Here is a 16,732-nt window from a genome sequence, read left to right as displayed (position 1 = left end):
ATATAAAACAGAAATTGTTGTTCACCTATTATCACCTTATGAAACGAGAGAAACTTTTCAGACAATCTACTTGCGATACAATCTACTGATTGTTTCCTCGATTCCCGCTAATTCAGAAAATAACAGGACACGGTTGGAACAAGTTTGCCGGAAGTGGACCTCGACGATGAATTATGCACGCGCGTGGACGTCATTGGCATTGGCTGAGGGCCGGGAGAACTTGCGAAATTCGAAATTGATCGATATAGATCCGAGCAACGAAGCCGTACGTTTAAAAAGAAACAATTATAACTGTGATCCTAAACTTTGCTCTCGATACGAGATATTCTACTTAGTTTTGATGCAATTAGAGTCTGTTCTCCTTCAGTCAACGTTATCTTGTACGGTGTTTCTCTTGATTCGATAGTTTCTTGAAAACTGAAAGAACATTCCTTCGTAGATCGACAGAGAACGGAAGAACGGTCCGAATCGGTCGTAACGTTTTACTGGCTGACTCGAGTGTTCGTGATAAGAATAAAAATGAAGAGAAACGAAGCGAGGAACAGTGACGATTATCCAGAAATCGTTCGACTTGGATGAGGAGGCGGCGACGTGAATGGATCGCGGGTACAGCATATAAAAACGATGCAGGCCAAAAAATAAAGATTTTATTCATCCACGTACCTACATCACGTACAGAATAAGATCAATTAAATTCACTTCAACTATATAATATGTATATTTCTGTTGATGTTCTTCCTCAATGTTTATGCACAAGTTTCGAACTCTCTGATCTCTACGTATCTAGAGTATCTACACGTCTTTTATCATTTCTTTTTTTCATATACTTTTTTTTTTGTTTTTTGATTTCTATATGATATTCTTCTCTTTTCTATCCTCTCGTTTAACCTGCGCGTCGCCTTCCTTCGCGTTCGCAAGGTCGGAAATCCTAAAATTCTTCGGGCAAACGTTTATGTGCAGTGCGGCGAGCACCGGCCAAGTTGACGTTAGATTACGACGTCGTTATATAGTACAGCGCGTGCATGTTTCCTGTGGATAATTCGCTCGTTGTTAATTAACAGCTGTGCCTTCCACTTCGGTTAACTCTTTCGATTAGTCTCATTCTACGATCGTTACTGAATTACACGTTTCTTAAATAAAACAAGAGGCTCCTTTATATACGAGCACACACAGAGATCGTGTAAATATATGGAACGTTTCTCGAGGAAGACTCTGTGGCGAGATTGGGAGCCCAACCTCGTGGCCACGTTCGCGAAAACGCGTGAAAACGTGAATGCACGCAATCCCAATTGCGCCATCGAGTCTTCCTTCTCATTGATATACATACGTAGATCTGAAACAATCTTACAATTATCCTCTAGCCGACAAGAGGCGTCGGTGTCATTAATAGTAACGAAACTTGCAAGAGTTTCCTCGATTGGTAATCAATCGTCGGCCGATCGTATAATACTGATGGATGTCCCTGGCGACGAGACTCTTTTGTTTTTCCCTCGTAAAGTCACGAAACGTCTGCCGATCTGGAGGGAGCATTTAGTGGATACGCCCTAGCGAAATAATCTCTTGTTCGTCTTACAAAAAGCACATGGAATAATGGAGAAATCACAACACAGTATCAGCGAGTAAATAAGCAAACCGGCCAATCGCCTCTTAAAAAGTAGAACACCGTTTCATTTGGAACGTTCTCAGAGAAATACAATCGAACGCGATATAATAAATTAATAAGAGCGTGCGACAAAGTGGATCGATTGCGTGCTTCGAATCAAACTGGTCCATGCGTGCGAACGTCGAACCGGCATTATGTTCTTCTGCTTCTACGTATCGTTAAGAATTTTCTATACTAACGAGAAAGTCTCGAATTTCGACTCGCTACTGATATATATTTATATAATGTATCTCTTTCCGCGGTCGTTCCTCGCGCGGTTGTTCCTCGTCTGGCGAATTATCGATAAATTTTGTAAAAAATTATCCTTATTATCGGAAGTACGCTGTGCGTCGTGTGAAGGATTCGACACTCGTGGATATGTAAGTTCAAGGGTGAATAAGTTACAGATAAGTACGCTTCGCGCGAATACTTGTTAGAGACAGAAATGTCTGACGATCGGAATAGGAAATTTGTAGATGTAGTAACATCTGAAGCGCGCTAAAATCTTACCGATAAAAAGAACAGTCTGACCGGGGTCGTTCATAAAAAAATTAGATCCAAGAAACGAAATGTTACGTAATCCTCTGTTCAAAGTTCTGCATGTAGATCGATTAATTTAAAGCTTGAGTCGCTGTAAATCGGTGTAATGTTTCGTTTCTTGAGAAATTCGTGTATATATAGTCGAAGATCTAACAATCTACGATTAGATATATCATCGAAAATATTCGTATCGTTCGAGAAACTTTCGAAATGCTTCTGAAATGCTTTCGAAAAAATCTTACAGGGAAAATCGCAAACGTTGACACGCGTGGACCGTCATTGTTCCTGTCTGCTCGTTTCCATGTTTCGTAATCCCTCCCAACTCGACACGCGCTAAAACACAGTTACGAATTCAATGGTTAATTGGTAATAAATGGATACGGACGGGCTCGTCGAGTTGCGAGGTCAATTCCGAATGATTATTGTTCCCAATTGAGACTCTTTGGCATAGCGTTCTTAAATTTGAGGATACCTTTCGTACATCAATACTGTTCGATATTTTGTTCAATATCTTGTTCAATATTCTGTTTGATAGTTTGCTCGATATTTTGTTCGATATTCAATGCTTCTTTGCGTTAGCGAAAGGACATGCCTCGTGGAATGAAACTGAAATCGTCGGTTTCCCTAGCCGTCGAACTTCGTTTAGTCTCCTCGAATGCTCACGCAGCAGTGATTACTCGGAAAATGAACAGTAAACGTAATTTAGATAGATGTCAACTTCGTAATTTCTAGATTAGTTTTTAACGTTGAACGAATCATGTCAAATAAGATATTGACGAGAGATCATCGAAAGAATTCGAACACGATATCGATAAACGCGCATGTTGTTCGCCTCTAATAAATACTCTAATAAATAATCACAAAGATAAAAACAACGATGATAAGTAGCACGACGCAAAATTATTCAGACATAAATAATACACGATATCACAACGATATCACAACAAGAGAAATTACTCAGGCATAAATAATACACGATATATCACAGGGATGTTCGCAAGAAACGTAACTGTTCAAACATAAAATTCGAACGTAACTTGCCGATATCAGAGATCAGAATTGTCCATATACGAAGCTTCTTCATACAAGTAACCAACGAACGATTAAGAAAAGACAGCGTGGTTGCGCTCGAATTTTGTTTCATCGCCTGTACAAATGAGATCCTTAAACAATAAGACTAGTCGCGTGAACATCTCTCGATATGAACGTATCTAGGGTCCTCAGGATCGTCGTTACATGGCTGACGATCGCTCCTCGTGAGCCTTTTTCACGATCGCCAATTTCGAGTGCGGATCCGCCGCCGGAAGCCCAGTGTAAGGGGGCTCTCTGGTGCCATGCAGCATCAGGGTCCATTCTTTGAACCAACCGTGTTGCGGAGTTTGAGTATTGAAGCTCACCTGAAAGAAATTTAGCTTTATCGACTGTTTAAAATATATTAACGTTTCTAATTTCATTACCATTAATTAACTGAAACTTATTAACTGAAATTTTCATTTCGATACCTCCAACAACCAACTGCCTTGAGGATACTCTCCCCAGGTGTGAGTCGTCATGAAAGGCCATTTCGTAAAGCCATCTCTGTGATCGTCGTCGTTTATCCTTCGGCTAAGGATCATCGATCTGAAATCGGTCTCTCCGTTAACTGTGACGTTTCAACTGAAAATCTTAGAACCATCTTAGGACAAAACGACCAACAACCTGCGCTAAACTGGTCGACGTACCTAGTCCCCATGGGAGAAGTTAGGAACAACTCCAGATCACCTCGGCGTGTGGCGTTCACGGAAATGACGGCCTGCACGTGTTCCAGATAGTTGACAGCGTACTCGGTACCGGCGCAGGCATCAGTCTTTATTTTCAACAGAATCGATCGATCGCTTGTCACTTCCCTGAAAAGGAAATTGACGGGCGTTCGTCGTCGAACTAGCGAAGGAGCTTAAACGCTACAGCAAATTCCTTGGGAAAAGGTTATCGAGGGAAACGTGTCCCGATCAGAAACGTCGATGCAAGGAAAACGCGTTAAGCAGAAAAATAACATTAATCGCGTGTAGACTAAAGCAGACAGAGTGTAGCAGAATGTAACGCGCTACAGGAGGAAATCGAGGAGGCCAAAATCGATACCTCGGTCATCCACGAATCATAATTTAGTAAGCGTTCACTGTTCGATCTACATGGTGTTTGACTCTCGAGCAGGGAAATAGAAAAGGACAAGGCATTCCTCCCCTCTTAGTTACGAACCCCTAAGGCGGAATCGATAGCAGCACGAAAATACTCACTGACTTTCGAGCACAGAACCAGCCTCGCAGTGATACCGTGGCGGCACAGTTTTCCAATTTTTCGCCAAAGCGACCATCGCTCCAGCATCCAATACACCGTAACCGAAAAGATGATTGAATTCGAGACCAACTCCATTCATCGTCCAATGGAATCTTCCCTTGGCATCGAACAGCGAATTCCTCTTCGACGTTAGGACCGTCAAGTGTTGCACGTCACGCCAGGTCAACTGCGGACTGAAATTAGAATCAATGGTTCATTGTATGCTTCTCTTTTACATAATTGTATTCGATTCTATGAAGTTTATTAAAAACTCTTTGATCTTCCATCGACAAATTCGTAACACTAATACGCTTGTGGAAATTGAACAAAAGAAAATCGCACGTTCGATTAAATACGAATAAGTTGAACTGACTTGGTTCGATTAATTATCGAGCGCGCTGTTGTGCGAAATTCTTTGGAACTCGTTCAGTAAAAATGTCTGTACCGAGTTTAGAGGCAGGAAGGGGAACATTTTCGGTACGTTTGCCGAGGAACCAACCATTTGCAAAGGAATCGATATTTGCCGGTATCAGTGGACGATCAAAGGAACTGCAACAAGAAAACACAGGGCTCAGAAAACACGCGAGCATCGAAGAGACAGCGTGGTGCATTAAACCTCGGCCTTTCAACGTCACATCCTCTGTTACTAGGTCACGTTTCACCGACTGTGTTCGACGAAACACGGAGCCCCCATTAGCGCAGCTTTTGCTCTCCGTAAGCTGCTGCTCTGTTTTTCAATTTTCACGACTCCCAACGACCAGCGCACGGTTTGAATCGCGGCCCAATTACCCCTTTGAATAAGTTGAAATTTATCCTCGCTGTCGTTTCCAACGATCGTTTCTCGAAATTATCGCGATTCATTCATACCTACAGGTACATTCTCACCTGCAATATTTCGAACCATTCCTTTCCTTTTAGTTGCTCCTATCGACTCGTGATTTTTCAGTAGAACGGATCAACGATATCTGGTCCCAAAATTTTCAAGAAATACGATACAATAAGATCTCGTCTAAATCTCGTACGTGGAAGTGTGCGATATCTATAATTCTGTAGAAAATTTTCTAGAGATCTGTAGTAGGGCGATTATATCAATTTTTATCGTTCGCGATGCTAAATATTTCATATCAAACGCGATACCTACGCAGCGTCGTTTACGTCACAATTTGCAATATCGTTCGTTACTGAACGAACGATAAAACTGTAAGCTGCACCGTATTTCAGGCAGATGGTACTTGCCGCTTTTTAGTGCTTTCGGATCACTCTCACGCTGATGCGGCTACAAAAAGTCTGAAAGCGTATAGCGTGATAATTTGCAATTGAATGGCTCTCTTCTAAATTGCAGTTTATTACGGGCGTTGCAGTGCAACGATAATATCATGAAACTATCGAGCCTTTAGAAATAATAAAATATTCCTTAAATTATCTTATCTTTCTTCATTTTTTTAAATCGTTTCATTTCTTGCCGCGTATTATACAATATCGATTTCACCTCAAGTATCAGAACCAACTTCTCTTATCTATAATCGATTTCCGTTTTTACCGTACTTTTTCCTCTCTGTTTTATACTTTTAGTTTTGCAATTTACTTCTGTTTTTCTTTCATTCTCTTTTACTATACCTTTTACCTCCTCCATCGTTGTTTGACATCGATTCTTCTTTTTTTTCTTTTTTACCCTTCCATGCTTTCCTTTGCATCACGCCCTTTTACCACCTTTTTCCTATCTCTTTTTACTCGACGCACTTTTTATCTCTCTTCTGCCGTTTAACCTTCATATTTCGTTCGACCCTTTTCCTGTTCTCTTTCCTTTGCCATAAATTTCCTGTTATATTTTTTACAGATCATTCGCGTCGAGTATTTTCGATCTCTCGTGCGACTGCACGACAGTTGAACCTTAACGCGAGTTAGAATCAGGGTACAAATTATAATAATATTATTTATTATATATAATATATAATATTATAGTAATATTAATATTATTTATTTTTCTCGTACTTGGTCGCTCCTCGTGCTTTCGAAATGAAATATGACGTACATCATAATTTATTCGTATGTTGCATAGCAATTTTGCCCTCTGCTTGCGAATTCTCTCTATACGCGTATAACAGAGTCACAATGGTAGATACAAATTAACGTTATTGCTAATTATCTACCCACGTCACCATTGATGGAGAAGTATCTTCGGTATTTAACACCCATGGGTCAGCGCTCGCGTCGATGGCTATCGAAATTGCTAATTCACATCGTCGATATTCGTGTAAAATTTATTTGCTCGACAGCGCGGTTAATCATTCATTTACCCTATTTCCCTTTAATAGAAAAACGAGTATCGCGAAAATACCGAGCCCGTATCGTTCTCGTTTAACCGTAAGCGTCTATCTATTTCCGTTCGCCAGCGAAATTTGAATATGCAAATTAAACGTTAAATATAAACGAGCAGAAAATGTTTTGCAATTAAGTTTCGATCAATAATTCTATATTTATTCCTAAAACATCGATCGAGCTTACCAATTACTGTAAGTAGTAAAGTACAAACTCGAGAATGCTCGAGAATCGTGAGATCATCGAGAAAACGCTAATTACCAAAAATCAATGTCTCATTATAAACACTTGCACAAATTACACGCTACAAATGTCGAGATCATTGCGGGTTCTTTTATTCGTAATTTTCTGACTGAATTACTTAATATCAAAGATAAGGAAAAAGTGTCCGATTAATTTCCAATAGCAATGTATATGCGTATTTCAAAACTTACATCACACGATTGCTAATGAACGAATTTCCTTCCGATTAAAAGCAAGTTATCTGGTTGTACTAGTTGCAACCTTGTTGCAAGCTCTGTAAGATACGTAAGAATATGCAGGGTGGTTGGTAACTGGTGGTACAAGCGGAAAGGGGGTGATTCTACGCGAAAAAAGAAGTCGAAAATATAGAATAAAAATTTTTCGTTTGAGGCTTTGTTTTCGAGAAAATCGTCTTTGAATTTTCGCTCGGTACGCGTGCGGTACGTTATAGCGGATTTCACTGTAGATCGTTGTCTCGATGGAAAAATTAAAAAAAAATTTTATTGTATATTTTCTGGTGGTCCAGATACCAACCTCCCTGTATATTCCAATATTAGAACGAACAAAGTGATAAAAATGGAAAAAGTTGTATAATAAGTTTAACAACTTTCTTACCTTAACGTATTGCACGCGTACCGAGCGAAAATTCAAAGTCGATTTTCTCGAAAACAAGGCCTCAAACGAAAAATTTTTGTTATATATTTTCGACTTCTTTTTTCGCGTAGAATCACCCCCTTTCCGCTTGTACCATCAGTTACCAACCACCCTATCATATCACTGTAAGAATATATAATACACAGGACAATCTGTGGCGAGAGGAGATCAAAGAATTCTTCGACATAATATTAAAATTGACTGGCGCACTTACTTGGCTTCGAGGGCAAGTGCAAACACTCCCGCAGCCTCGGGTGCAGCGGCTGAGGTTCCGCTGTGCGTCGTCGTGCATTTACCGTAAAGGTCAGTGGTGGCCTGGAAAAAAGAAAAGGAAAATATATCGTCTAAATGCAATTGCAAGTCAGTAACCGCTCTCTCTCTCTTTCTCTCTCTCTCTTTCTTTTTCTCATTTACCGGCTGAAATTAGAACGTACTTTAACTGTTATTTGCATTTTAATGACCCTACAGCACGTTTTAATTGTAATTACGTTTTCAAAGCGTCCTCTGTATTCACGTAGGTAGTTTGTCATGCGCCTGTTACCCGAAAGATTTTAAGTGACGGAATTTTGAATGCTCTTTTAGCGGGTTTTCTTCTCGACGCTCGGTCCGTTGTTCGCAATGCAGCGTAATATTTTCGCGTTTCCAAGCGAGACGGAAGCACATGAGAACGTTGAATCGCGCACGAGCTAATCCGAGTATCGTACACTGCCATTATATGGGAATAGTTTCGACTTGAAACGATCGTAAAAAGCGTGGATCGTTCGAGAAGATTGAACGTAGCAATTCGTACAGAAGGAATTAAACGTTCTATTTCCAAACGTTGTAATTTCCTCGAGTGCAATCGCGCGTGTTCCGCGTATATCGAGAAAGTTTCTATAAATATATGCGATAAAGTTGCTATAAATATCCGCCAGTAATCGTTTCAGTGAACCTCCGCTTAAGACTAAGCACGTCCTTACGTGGTGAAGTAATTCAAAAATCGACCATTTCTTAATAGTGCAGCCGGTTCTGGCAATTTCTTGTAAGAACTGAACTTTTATAAAACGTTTCTACAAGCGTGCGAAATACCTTCGCGAGCTACGGTGAATTGTTTAAAATACAGCGATACAATTTGGAAGGGGAAGAAGAAAAAAGTAAATGCGAAAAGAATCGATTGGATCGAAATAAAAAAGTAATCCCTTTCTTTCACTTAGCACGCAGACGATCGGCATTGGAATAAATCTTATTTGAAAGTGGTCCTTGTAATCCGTGCCATGGACGTCCACCCCCGTTTTCTCTCCTTTATTTTCCCCCTCGCTCAACCGTGAAATTTTCGTGGAACAGAGAGAGAGTGCAGGAAATCCGAGCGGACCGTGTTCATCCATAAAGTCCCGGCTATCGAGCGCAAAAACGTTCAGGAACGAGGGCAAAATCTATTCAGGAACATGCTCGCCGCTGATATGGGTGTTGTGAACGAAACGACGTGACACGTTGTTAACAACCAGTTTATACAAGATTATCGAAAACAGAGTCTTGTTATCGTGGAACTCGCGTTTCGTCCTCGACCACGTCAGCGTAAACTTCCTTCGTTAACTTTCGTGTTTAAATATCGATTTCTCTCGAGCGTGCTTCATGAAGTGGTTGGCAACATCAAACAGTATCTTTTATTTAACTCTTATCTGTTCACTTCTTCTGCCTCTTTCCGTGCTTTTCATCGTTATGAAATGACGAGCTCGTTCGATTTTCCGGCTTCATAAATTCAAACGATCGATACATTTCTCCATTTGATTTAGCGATATACTCGGATCCTCGAATCACACCTGTTCGCTCCTTTTGTCATTCTACGTGCCTTGTTGTTACGGGTTGACTGCTTTTCACGAGGAGTCAATAAAAGAAAGGAACCACGAATAACAGCGGCAATCCTTCTTTTCACGCGAGGAAGCTTCCATACCAGAGCATCTATCGACGATGAGCGTCCATAAAGCCGCGGTATAAAGTTTACGAGCAAATCAGAAAAGCTTTCATGAGCTAAGAACAGGAATTTCTCGTCCCCCGTTAATCCCTAGCGATGAAAACGATCTTCTCGCGAGTTACGCTTCCGCCAACTGCCTTTCTTTCAGCTGACATGTGCAGGAAGGCGAAGATATGGTTTAATATTCCATCTTGTTTCGCATATCGATCCAACGTCTCTGGAGGATAATGTGTGTCCATGTCCTCGTATCGAATACCTATTCTCTCGTCCCAATTCCTAGAATACGTCAACTAGTCGCAAAGCCCAAGTTGATCTATAATTTTCAAACATCCCATAAGCAAGATATCTCAGATTGAACGAGCGCAAAGTGTCTCGACACGACTAACCATCAGACTAACCATCTAATCTCGTCTTTGCTGCACGAATAATAAGGACCGTGCCGGGGCAAAATTTCATTCCAGTTCGCGATCATCTTCTCTCTTCCCGTTGCTGTTCCTCGCCTCTGAAAGTGGGTAACCATCTAGGAGTTTTATACGATAGTTACTCTGGAGAGTACTTTCAAATTGTGTATACACTTAGGACTAGCTTCGAGAATTCTTACTTTAAGATAGACGATGGAAAAACTTGCACGTTTTCTTATATGTTCTATAAGCAATTCCTCGTTCGCTGAAGCGAGTGATAAAACTCTAAAACAGCACGTTCAGATGCAGTGTTCGCTTCGCGATAAACACTTTCGTCGGCAACTGGTGATAATTTTTCTCTCAAATGGATATCTACCACACAGGAAGATCCACGTGAAGTTAACAGGAAATTAAATTCAACCTTCGCACGGCCTTTACGCGCCAACGACATTTTTCCTGCTTTTTAAACGAAGACGCCTCTATTTACCAGAGGATACGTGGCGCTCCTGCTGAGCAACCGGGAGTTCTTCTATTTCCCCAGCCAGCATTTCGCCCATATTATTTCAGCAGGATGCTCCTCAATTCCCTAGACTAGCGTGATCTACTGCTGCGTTAAAAGTGGCCCACGTTAAGCACCGTAATAACGCTGGAAAAATGCAGCGCAGGAGTTGAAACAGGTAATTCCCTCTGATCCTGCCATCATACATTCATAAACTTCTTATCTTAACTTCCTTCCACTTGATAGGTAAAAGGAACCAGTCTTGTCGAGCCGTGGAATAAAATTTCGACGAAAGCCTTCTTACGATATCACTTATACCCTTTATCGTGCGCCGAGTGAACTGTAAAAAATTGACGAGCTTTCTCTTCGTGTGTGCTCACGCCTACACGTTGCCCGACGGCATTTTATACCTCGTTATGCGATATTATACTTCCTACATAGATCTTTATCCCAATTTAACAGCTCCTTCTTTCAATTCGCCAGTTCGTTTTTTTTCGTCCATCTCGCGAGCACGAACAAGAAGGATCGTATTACGATCATCGATGGTTGTTGATATTTCGCAGCCGAAATACGATATTCGTCCTCAGTCAATTTATCTATTTCTTAGAAAATCGGCTGTGACCAAGGTCCGCTTTCGTCGACTTTCTTCTTCGTTTTTTTCTTCTTTGAATTTCAACATCATTCGCTGAAAGGAAGGTTCGTGCAATCGGAAGACGCAGATATATATATCGGGTGACCTGACACCGAGGTAACACGAACTGCCACTGTTATCCACTCTAATTAGAGAGTGACCTTTGTCTGGTCATTAACTAACAATCCGGTAACAAAGCAATTTTCCAAGTAGGTGCAAGTTGCGCTACGTCGAGAAATAAGAATCACTGTAACCGTTTCTTCGTACAGTGAACACGACTTTCAACGCTGTTTCGTCTTGTTCGTTTGCGCGTTCATTTACTACACGAGGGAACATATTAATATAATAAACCAAGTGTGAAAATTGTAAGATATATTTGATAAGAAAATATCGAAAGAAACGCGGGAAATGTGTGCGAGAAGTTAACGTGGTTCATTCGAGTCGCACGTACCAGCGGAGCAGCAAGATTCTTGGCTCGTGTTCACGAAATTAACTTATTTTTACTTGAGTCCTCGCGTATTTCCTCCGCGAAGCTGGAATTCTTTCCGCCGTGTTCCAGATACTTGCGAAATTGCGTTATCGTGACTTCGACCGCAACTCGAATAGCAAATTCCACAAACATGGCTTGTAACTTCGTGTACGATGAGGTGGCACGTTGCAAACGCTTCGCAAAAATATCGAAGATTCTAAGGAAACTTTATAACAGAAAGACTGTCGAAAATTAATCGAAAGTTTAACACACTTCGAAGGATAAATACAAACTTTCTATACAATAATCGCGCCGCTAAATTGTTTAAAAGGATATTAAACGTCGAGGAAAGAATATAAAGAAACGTCGAATCTTCTAATTTTCTACGACGAATCATCGAATTCCGATAATCCTCGAAACTCTTAAAAGTTCTCGTCTTATCCTCTGATTCTTATCCTAAGTCTATAAGACTTTCAAAATTCATAAATATTTGGAGAGTTCGAGGCATTAACGTCGTCTAAAGACTCTCCGTAATCCCAGTTCTACACATATTTCCCATAAGATACCCCCCCAGTTCTATACATATTTCCCATAAAATACCCCAGTTCTATACGTATATCCCATAAAATTGTTAGAGCCCTCGAATCTCACGAATCCATTAAAAATCCCCTAAAATTCGAGCAAGCTCGCAGAGTCTGTGGTACGTTTCATGCCACTTACTACTCCAATATTGGGATCCTTAGCGCCGTTGCTGAACGTCGAGGCCAAAGTACTCGAACAGCTCTCATCGTAATGAGCGTTTTGCCCGTCGTTGATGGCGCTGTTAATACTAATAGTCCACATACTCGCTGCATAGCCATCGCAATTGCAGTCGTCCTCTTCACCGCCGTCACCGGAAGCCCACACGTAAATGTTACCTAATCCTCTTCGACCCTGTGAACCAGGTATATCCAGTTTATCAAACATTAAACGTGTAAAATCTCTGTTAACTTGTAGACAATTTAAATTCTCATTTAAATTACGCTCAAGTTGTTTTGGCCAAAATTATAATGACTCGCCTCTACTACTCCTCGTTGCGCGGTTAAATTTAATTCTAACGACAAGGACATTTTACATTTAAAATTAACCGAAAAAGTCAGCGAATAAAAGTTAGTTTCATACTTCTTTTTTCTGTCTGGAGCTTGACAAATATCTCGCAAGTAAAATTGCCATACGTTCCATTTCCGCGAGAACTACGATGAAGTTTCTCGATTTATTGGAATTTAAGAGACCAGTAGTATTTCTTCTTAGAAGTATTTCTCAAATATAACGAAGATGGAAGATCGTAGCGCAGAAACACGTACACTTGGAGTTTATTTCTCGGTCGACAGCTACGTCCCCGAAGAACTTCCGCTCCCAATTGGCTGGCAGCGCGGCGTAACAACCTGTCACAAATCGAGTGTGTGACGACTGGTTGTTAAGGGGAAATTCCGAAACGGGAGACGTGGTCCCTGAAATATCCGTGAACAGAGCGGATCTTGACACTTATCGATTGATGCTTCTGTCGTTCTCAGCGAAAGATCGTCATAGGGTGGTGTAATTGGAAAATAGAAGTTGCCGAGCAATTGGAAAAGTTCGATGGAAATTAATTAAGAATCGACGAGCGTGCTTTTTAATACACGCTTCCTCGATATAGTTTGAAAACACGAGAGCAAACTAATTTGCAACAACGGGACGAGCACGACGCAAATAAACATACGAGATTCGACGAAATGAATTACTCGGCTAATTAGTAGTAGTCACGTTCACGCTACGAGTACGATAAACAGTTACGCGTCGATCGACGTTCCAGCTTCCAACGAGTCCTCGAACATCTCGTTCCGATTCTCGTAATTACATTCCAAATCTAATGATCGCCGCGAGCCATCGACAGCAATAAATACGAATGCAGCTGCTTTTCTTCGAATCTGTCTAATCCTTGCCTCTAAATTACACAGTTAGAATTATCGTGATGGAGAAAAGTGATCGTAAGCTACGTCCGTGGCTTTTACACGAATCGATTTCATTATCTCGGTAATTAAGTCTACTCGACTACGCCGTCTTTTCGATGAAAATTATCGACGCTTTCGTTCGCAATGACGTGGACACTGATTGGATTCGAAGCAATTATTGGCTACTCGTTCGTGGTTTATGGGAATTGCGGAAACTCGAACAAGTCGGGTTCTCTCGAAAAAATCGAAGCACGTCTCGCGTGTTCTCCCTTCAGAGTTCGAAACACGTACTTATTACATGCTTGACAAATCCAATTCCATCTACGACGTGTACAACACGACGTTCGTTCGGAACTTTTGGAATCTTGATAACTTTGCTTGTAAAATAAATAATTCTACCTTTATCCTGTATGCTACCCACGATAAAAAATTTAAAATAGGACGATGATCTTGATAAAGAAGTCGTGAAAAAGATGGGTAGGTCGCGAGTACGTTCTGTCGAGGAAAACTTTAATTACTCGATGTTATTCACGCTATACGCGAAACTCTGACGAATAGTAGCGAACCAAAGGATGTATTCATGAGCTTTCACGCAGAACGATCGATGGAGTCGAAGGATACTTTGTTTACAGACGGCTTGAAAGCACCGTTGAGCGACTTCCGTTGACGTGACGACCGTCAGAAATTCACGGCGCAATTACAAAGTTAATTAGGACACCGTTTCTGCAAAGACGAAGTTGGCGAATTAACTTTATTACCTCTTGACCTTTCTTCCCATGGAAAAACAAATTCTCTCGGTTGAAGACGGAAGACGAAGAGAGAGAGAGAGAGCGAGAAAGATTTGATAATTAAAAGAAACTTCGGTAGAAGTTGCATACGAACAGCGTTCAAACTTATTATAACTCGTGAAATATTGAAAATTGCGACAGGCCGAGCAACGATAAAAATTATGCAATTAAATCGTCGTATAATATTGTTAGGAGAGTGAACAGAGGAAAGCATGATAAGTAAATTAAACGTGGGAAATATAAATAGCGACAGAGGGTGGAAATGTTAAGCATCAAAAAAATATCAAGGAAAATATGAAAGCTGAAATGTCGTAACGTTTTTAGCGAAAACACGGAAATCTCTGCGAATACGGTATACGCGTATCCTGGAAATTGCCGTATGTGCCGCTGGAGTACGTGATTCGAACTACAGAGGAAGCAACTTTGATAAAAGGAAGACACATATTCTTTACGAGAACAAATTTCACGGTGGAATTATCGTTAAATGAGAAACGTCGTAGAAACGTCTCGTAAATACTATGGCTTGCGTAAATTACATAAACCATAGCTTAAACTTACGTCATATATACTTGTAAAATGGAGAAGCACTAAAGGTTGAACTTAGTCCCTCGAGTTTTGCCCGCAAAAGATTACTAGAATTCCAGAGTAAATCTATTAGGCACTTTAAGCCGTGTGGCTGAATCAATTTCGATTCATGCAGATATTTCACGTTTATTACTTTCCAAGTTACACTTTCCTGTACTATTGTTCTGTCCAACTATATGAATGATTTTATCTCTTGTCTCTGTTTTTATAAGTACAATTATTTATTATACAGAGATAAAAGCTTTTTCAATCGACTCTTCTCTTTATTCAGTAAAATAAAATATTCACTGTGCGAGAGTTAAATCAGATTAAACAGAAATAATATAAAATAAAAGTTGCGTGCGATGCAACATTATTGAAAATATTAATAAAGCGTGTTATTGTTTCATCAATTTACAAAAAAATATGTTGGAACGGCAGATGCATCGTAAAAGCTTGTTACACAGACCAGAGGTAGAAAAAAAGTTCCTATAATTCGAGCGAAACGTTTCATCGTACAGTGATGGAAAAGAAGATTCAATTTCATAAAATTTCATAAAATTGTAGATGGGAGAAAAAGTAATAAACAATTAAATTGATTTTTGAAATTTCTTTTCGTAAATACAGTGGAAGTTCAATAAAATTTAACAACGCGAATTGACTGAAAAATAAATCGCAAATGAAATATCGCAATTTTCGACACCAAAAAATAGCAACGGATTAAATTGAATCGATTTTTGAAATTCCCTTTCGTAAATACAATGGAAGTTCAATAAAATTTAACAACGCGAATTGACTGAAAAATAAATTGCAAATGAAATATCGCAACTTTCGACACTAAAAAATAGCAACGGGTTAAATTGAATCGATTTTTGAAAAATGCAGGGATTTTGAAAATCCCTTTCGTAAATGCAATGGAAGTTCAATAAAATTTAATAACGCGAATTGACTGAAATATAAATTGCAAATAAAATATCGCAACTTTCGACACCAAAAAATAGCAACGGATTAAATTGAATCGATTTTTTAAATTCCTTTTCGTAAATACAGTGGAAATTCAATAAAATTTAACAACGCGAATTGTCTGAAAAATAAATTGCAAATGAAATATCGTAATTTTCGTACACAAACTAAAAGTTCTACCTTCGTTACAACAGTTGCAATCGAAGTAACTGTAACATGATTTTCAGCGTATTCAGCCGACAAAGAAAGTTCAGTTGGTTAACTAACGACAACAAAACACATTAACTTCACCGTGGAAACCGATCCTGGTTTAATACCATTTGCCAACGTCACGTTTTGTGTTCGAAACTAGCAACTAGATAACATTCGTCCCCACAAGATACAATATCAGAAACAGATTGCGTATCGTAGAAACGAATCACGGCAAGTTCCTCACGGGGAAGTTCCTCTGTGCCCTGCCTGAATCGCGATACGTTACTGAAATATGGATGACACGTATCGTGGGTGAAACGGCTGTCACAGTGTGTTTATCAACGTAAAAATTACATTCCGCTGTTTCCATAAAAGTTTCAAATGGAGCGCGCTGAAGTCCCCTCTCATGAGAAATCAGAACGCTATACGGTGATGGCTCGCGTAAAGGTCACCACGGTTTTAACGTAGAATGAAATCCAAAAGCAACTTCAAACCAACACCAAACAGTAAACGTGTCAAAACGACATCGAGCAGATCAATAATTTATTATGTTTGAACAGAATTTCATCGGCTATACCAAACGGTTTTACCAA

The 16,732-nt window shown here is 40.0% G+C and overlaps 1 protein-coding gene across 1 annotated transcript in view; it reads right to left on the bottom strand.

Moving 5' to 3' along the window:
- Positions 1-629: 629 nt before the first annotated feature.
- Positions 630-16,732, bottom strand: part of LOC117230983 (neuroendocrine convertase 2-like) — a 38,659-nt gene continuing 22,556 nt past the window's right edge. The window contains 6 exon segments of the mRNA XM_033488992.1: positions 630-3,579; positions 3,685-3,802; positions 3,904-4,068; positions 4,456-4,689; positions 7,926-8,026; positions 12,383-12,595. Coding sequence (XP_033344883.1) covers positions 3,415-3,579; positions 3,685-3,802; positions 3,904-4,068; positions 4,456-4,689; positions 7,926-8,026; positions 12,383-12,595 — 996 coding nt within the window. The 3' untranslated portion in view covers positions 630-3,414.

Source organism: Bombus vosnesenskii, unplaced genomic scaffold (assembly GCF_011952255.1).
Source record: "Bombus vosnesenskii isolate JDL3184/JDL3185 unplaced genomic scaffold, Bvos_JDL3184-5_v1.1 scf7180000013270, whole genome shotgun sequence".
Taxonomy (NCBI): Eukaryota; Metazoa; Arthropoda; class Insecta; order Hymenoptera; family Apidae; genus Bombus; species Bombus vosnesenskii.
Note: the sequence above shows the minus strand (reverse complement) of the source record. Positions and strands in the feature narration are given on the sequence as shown.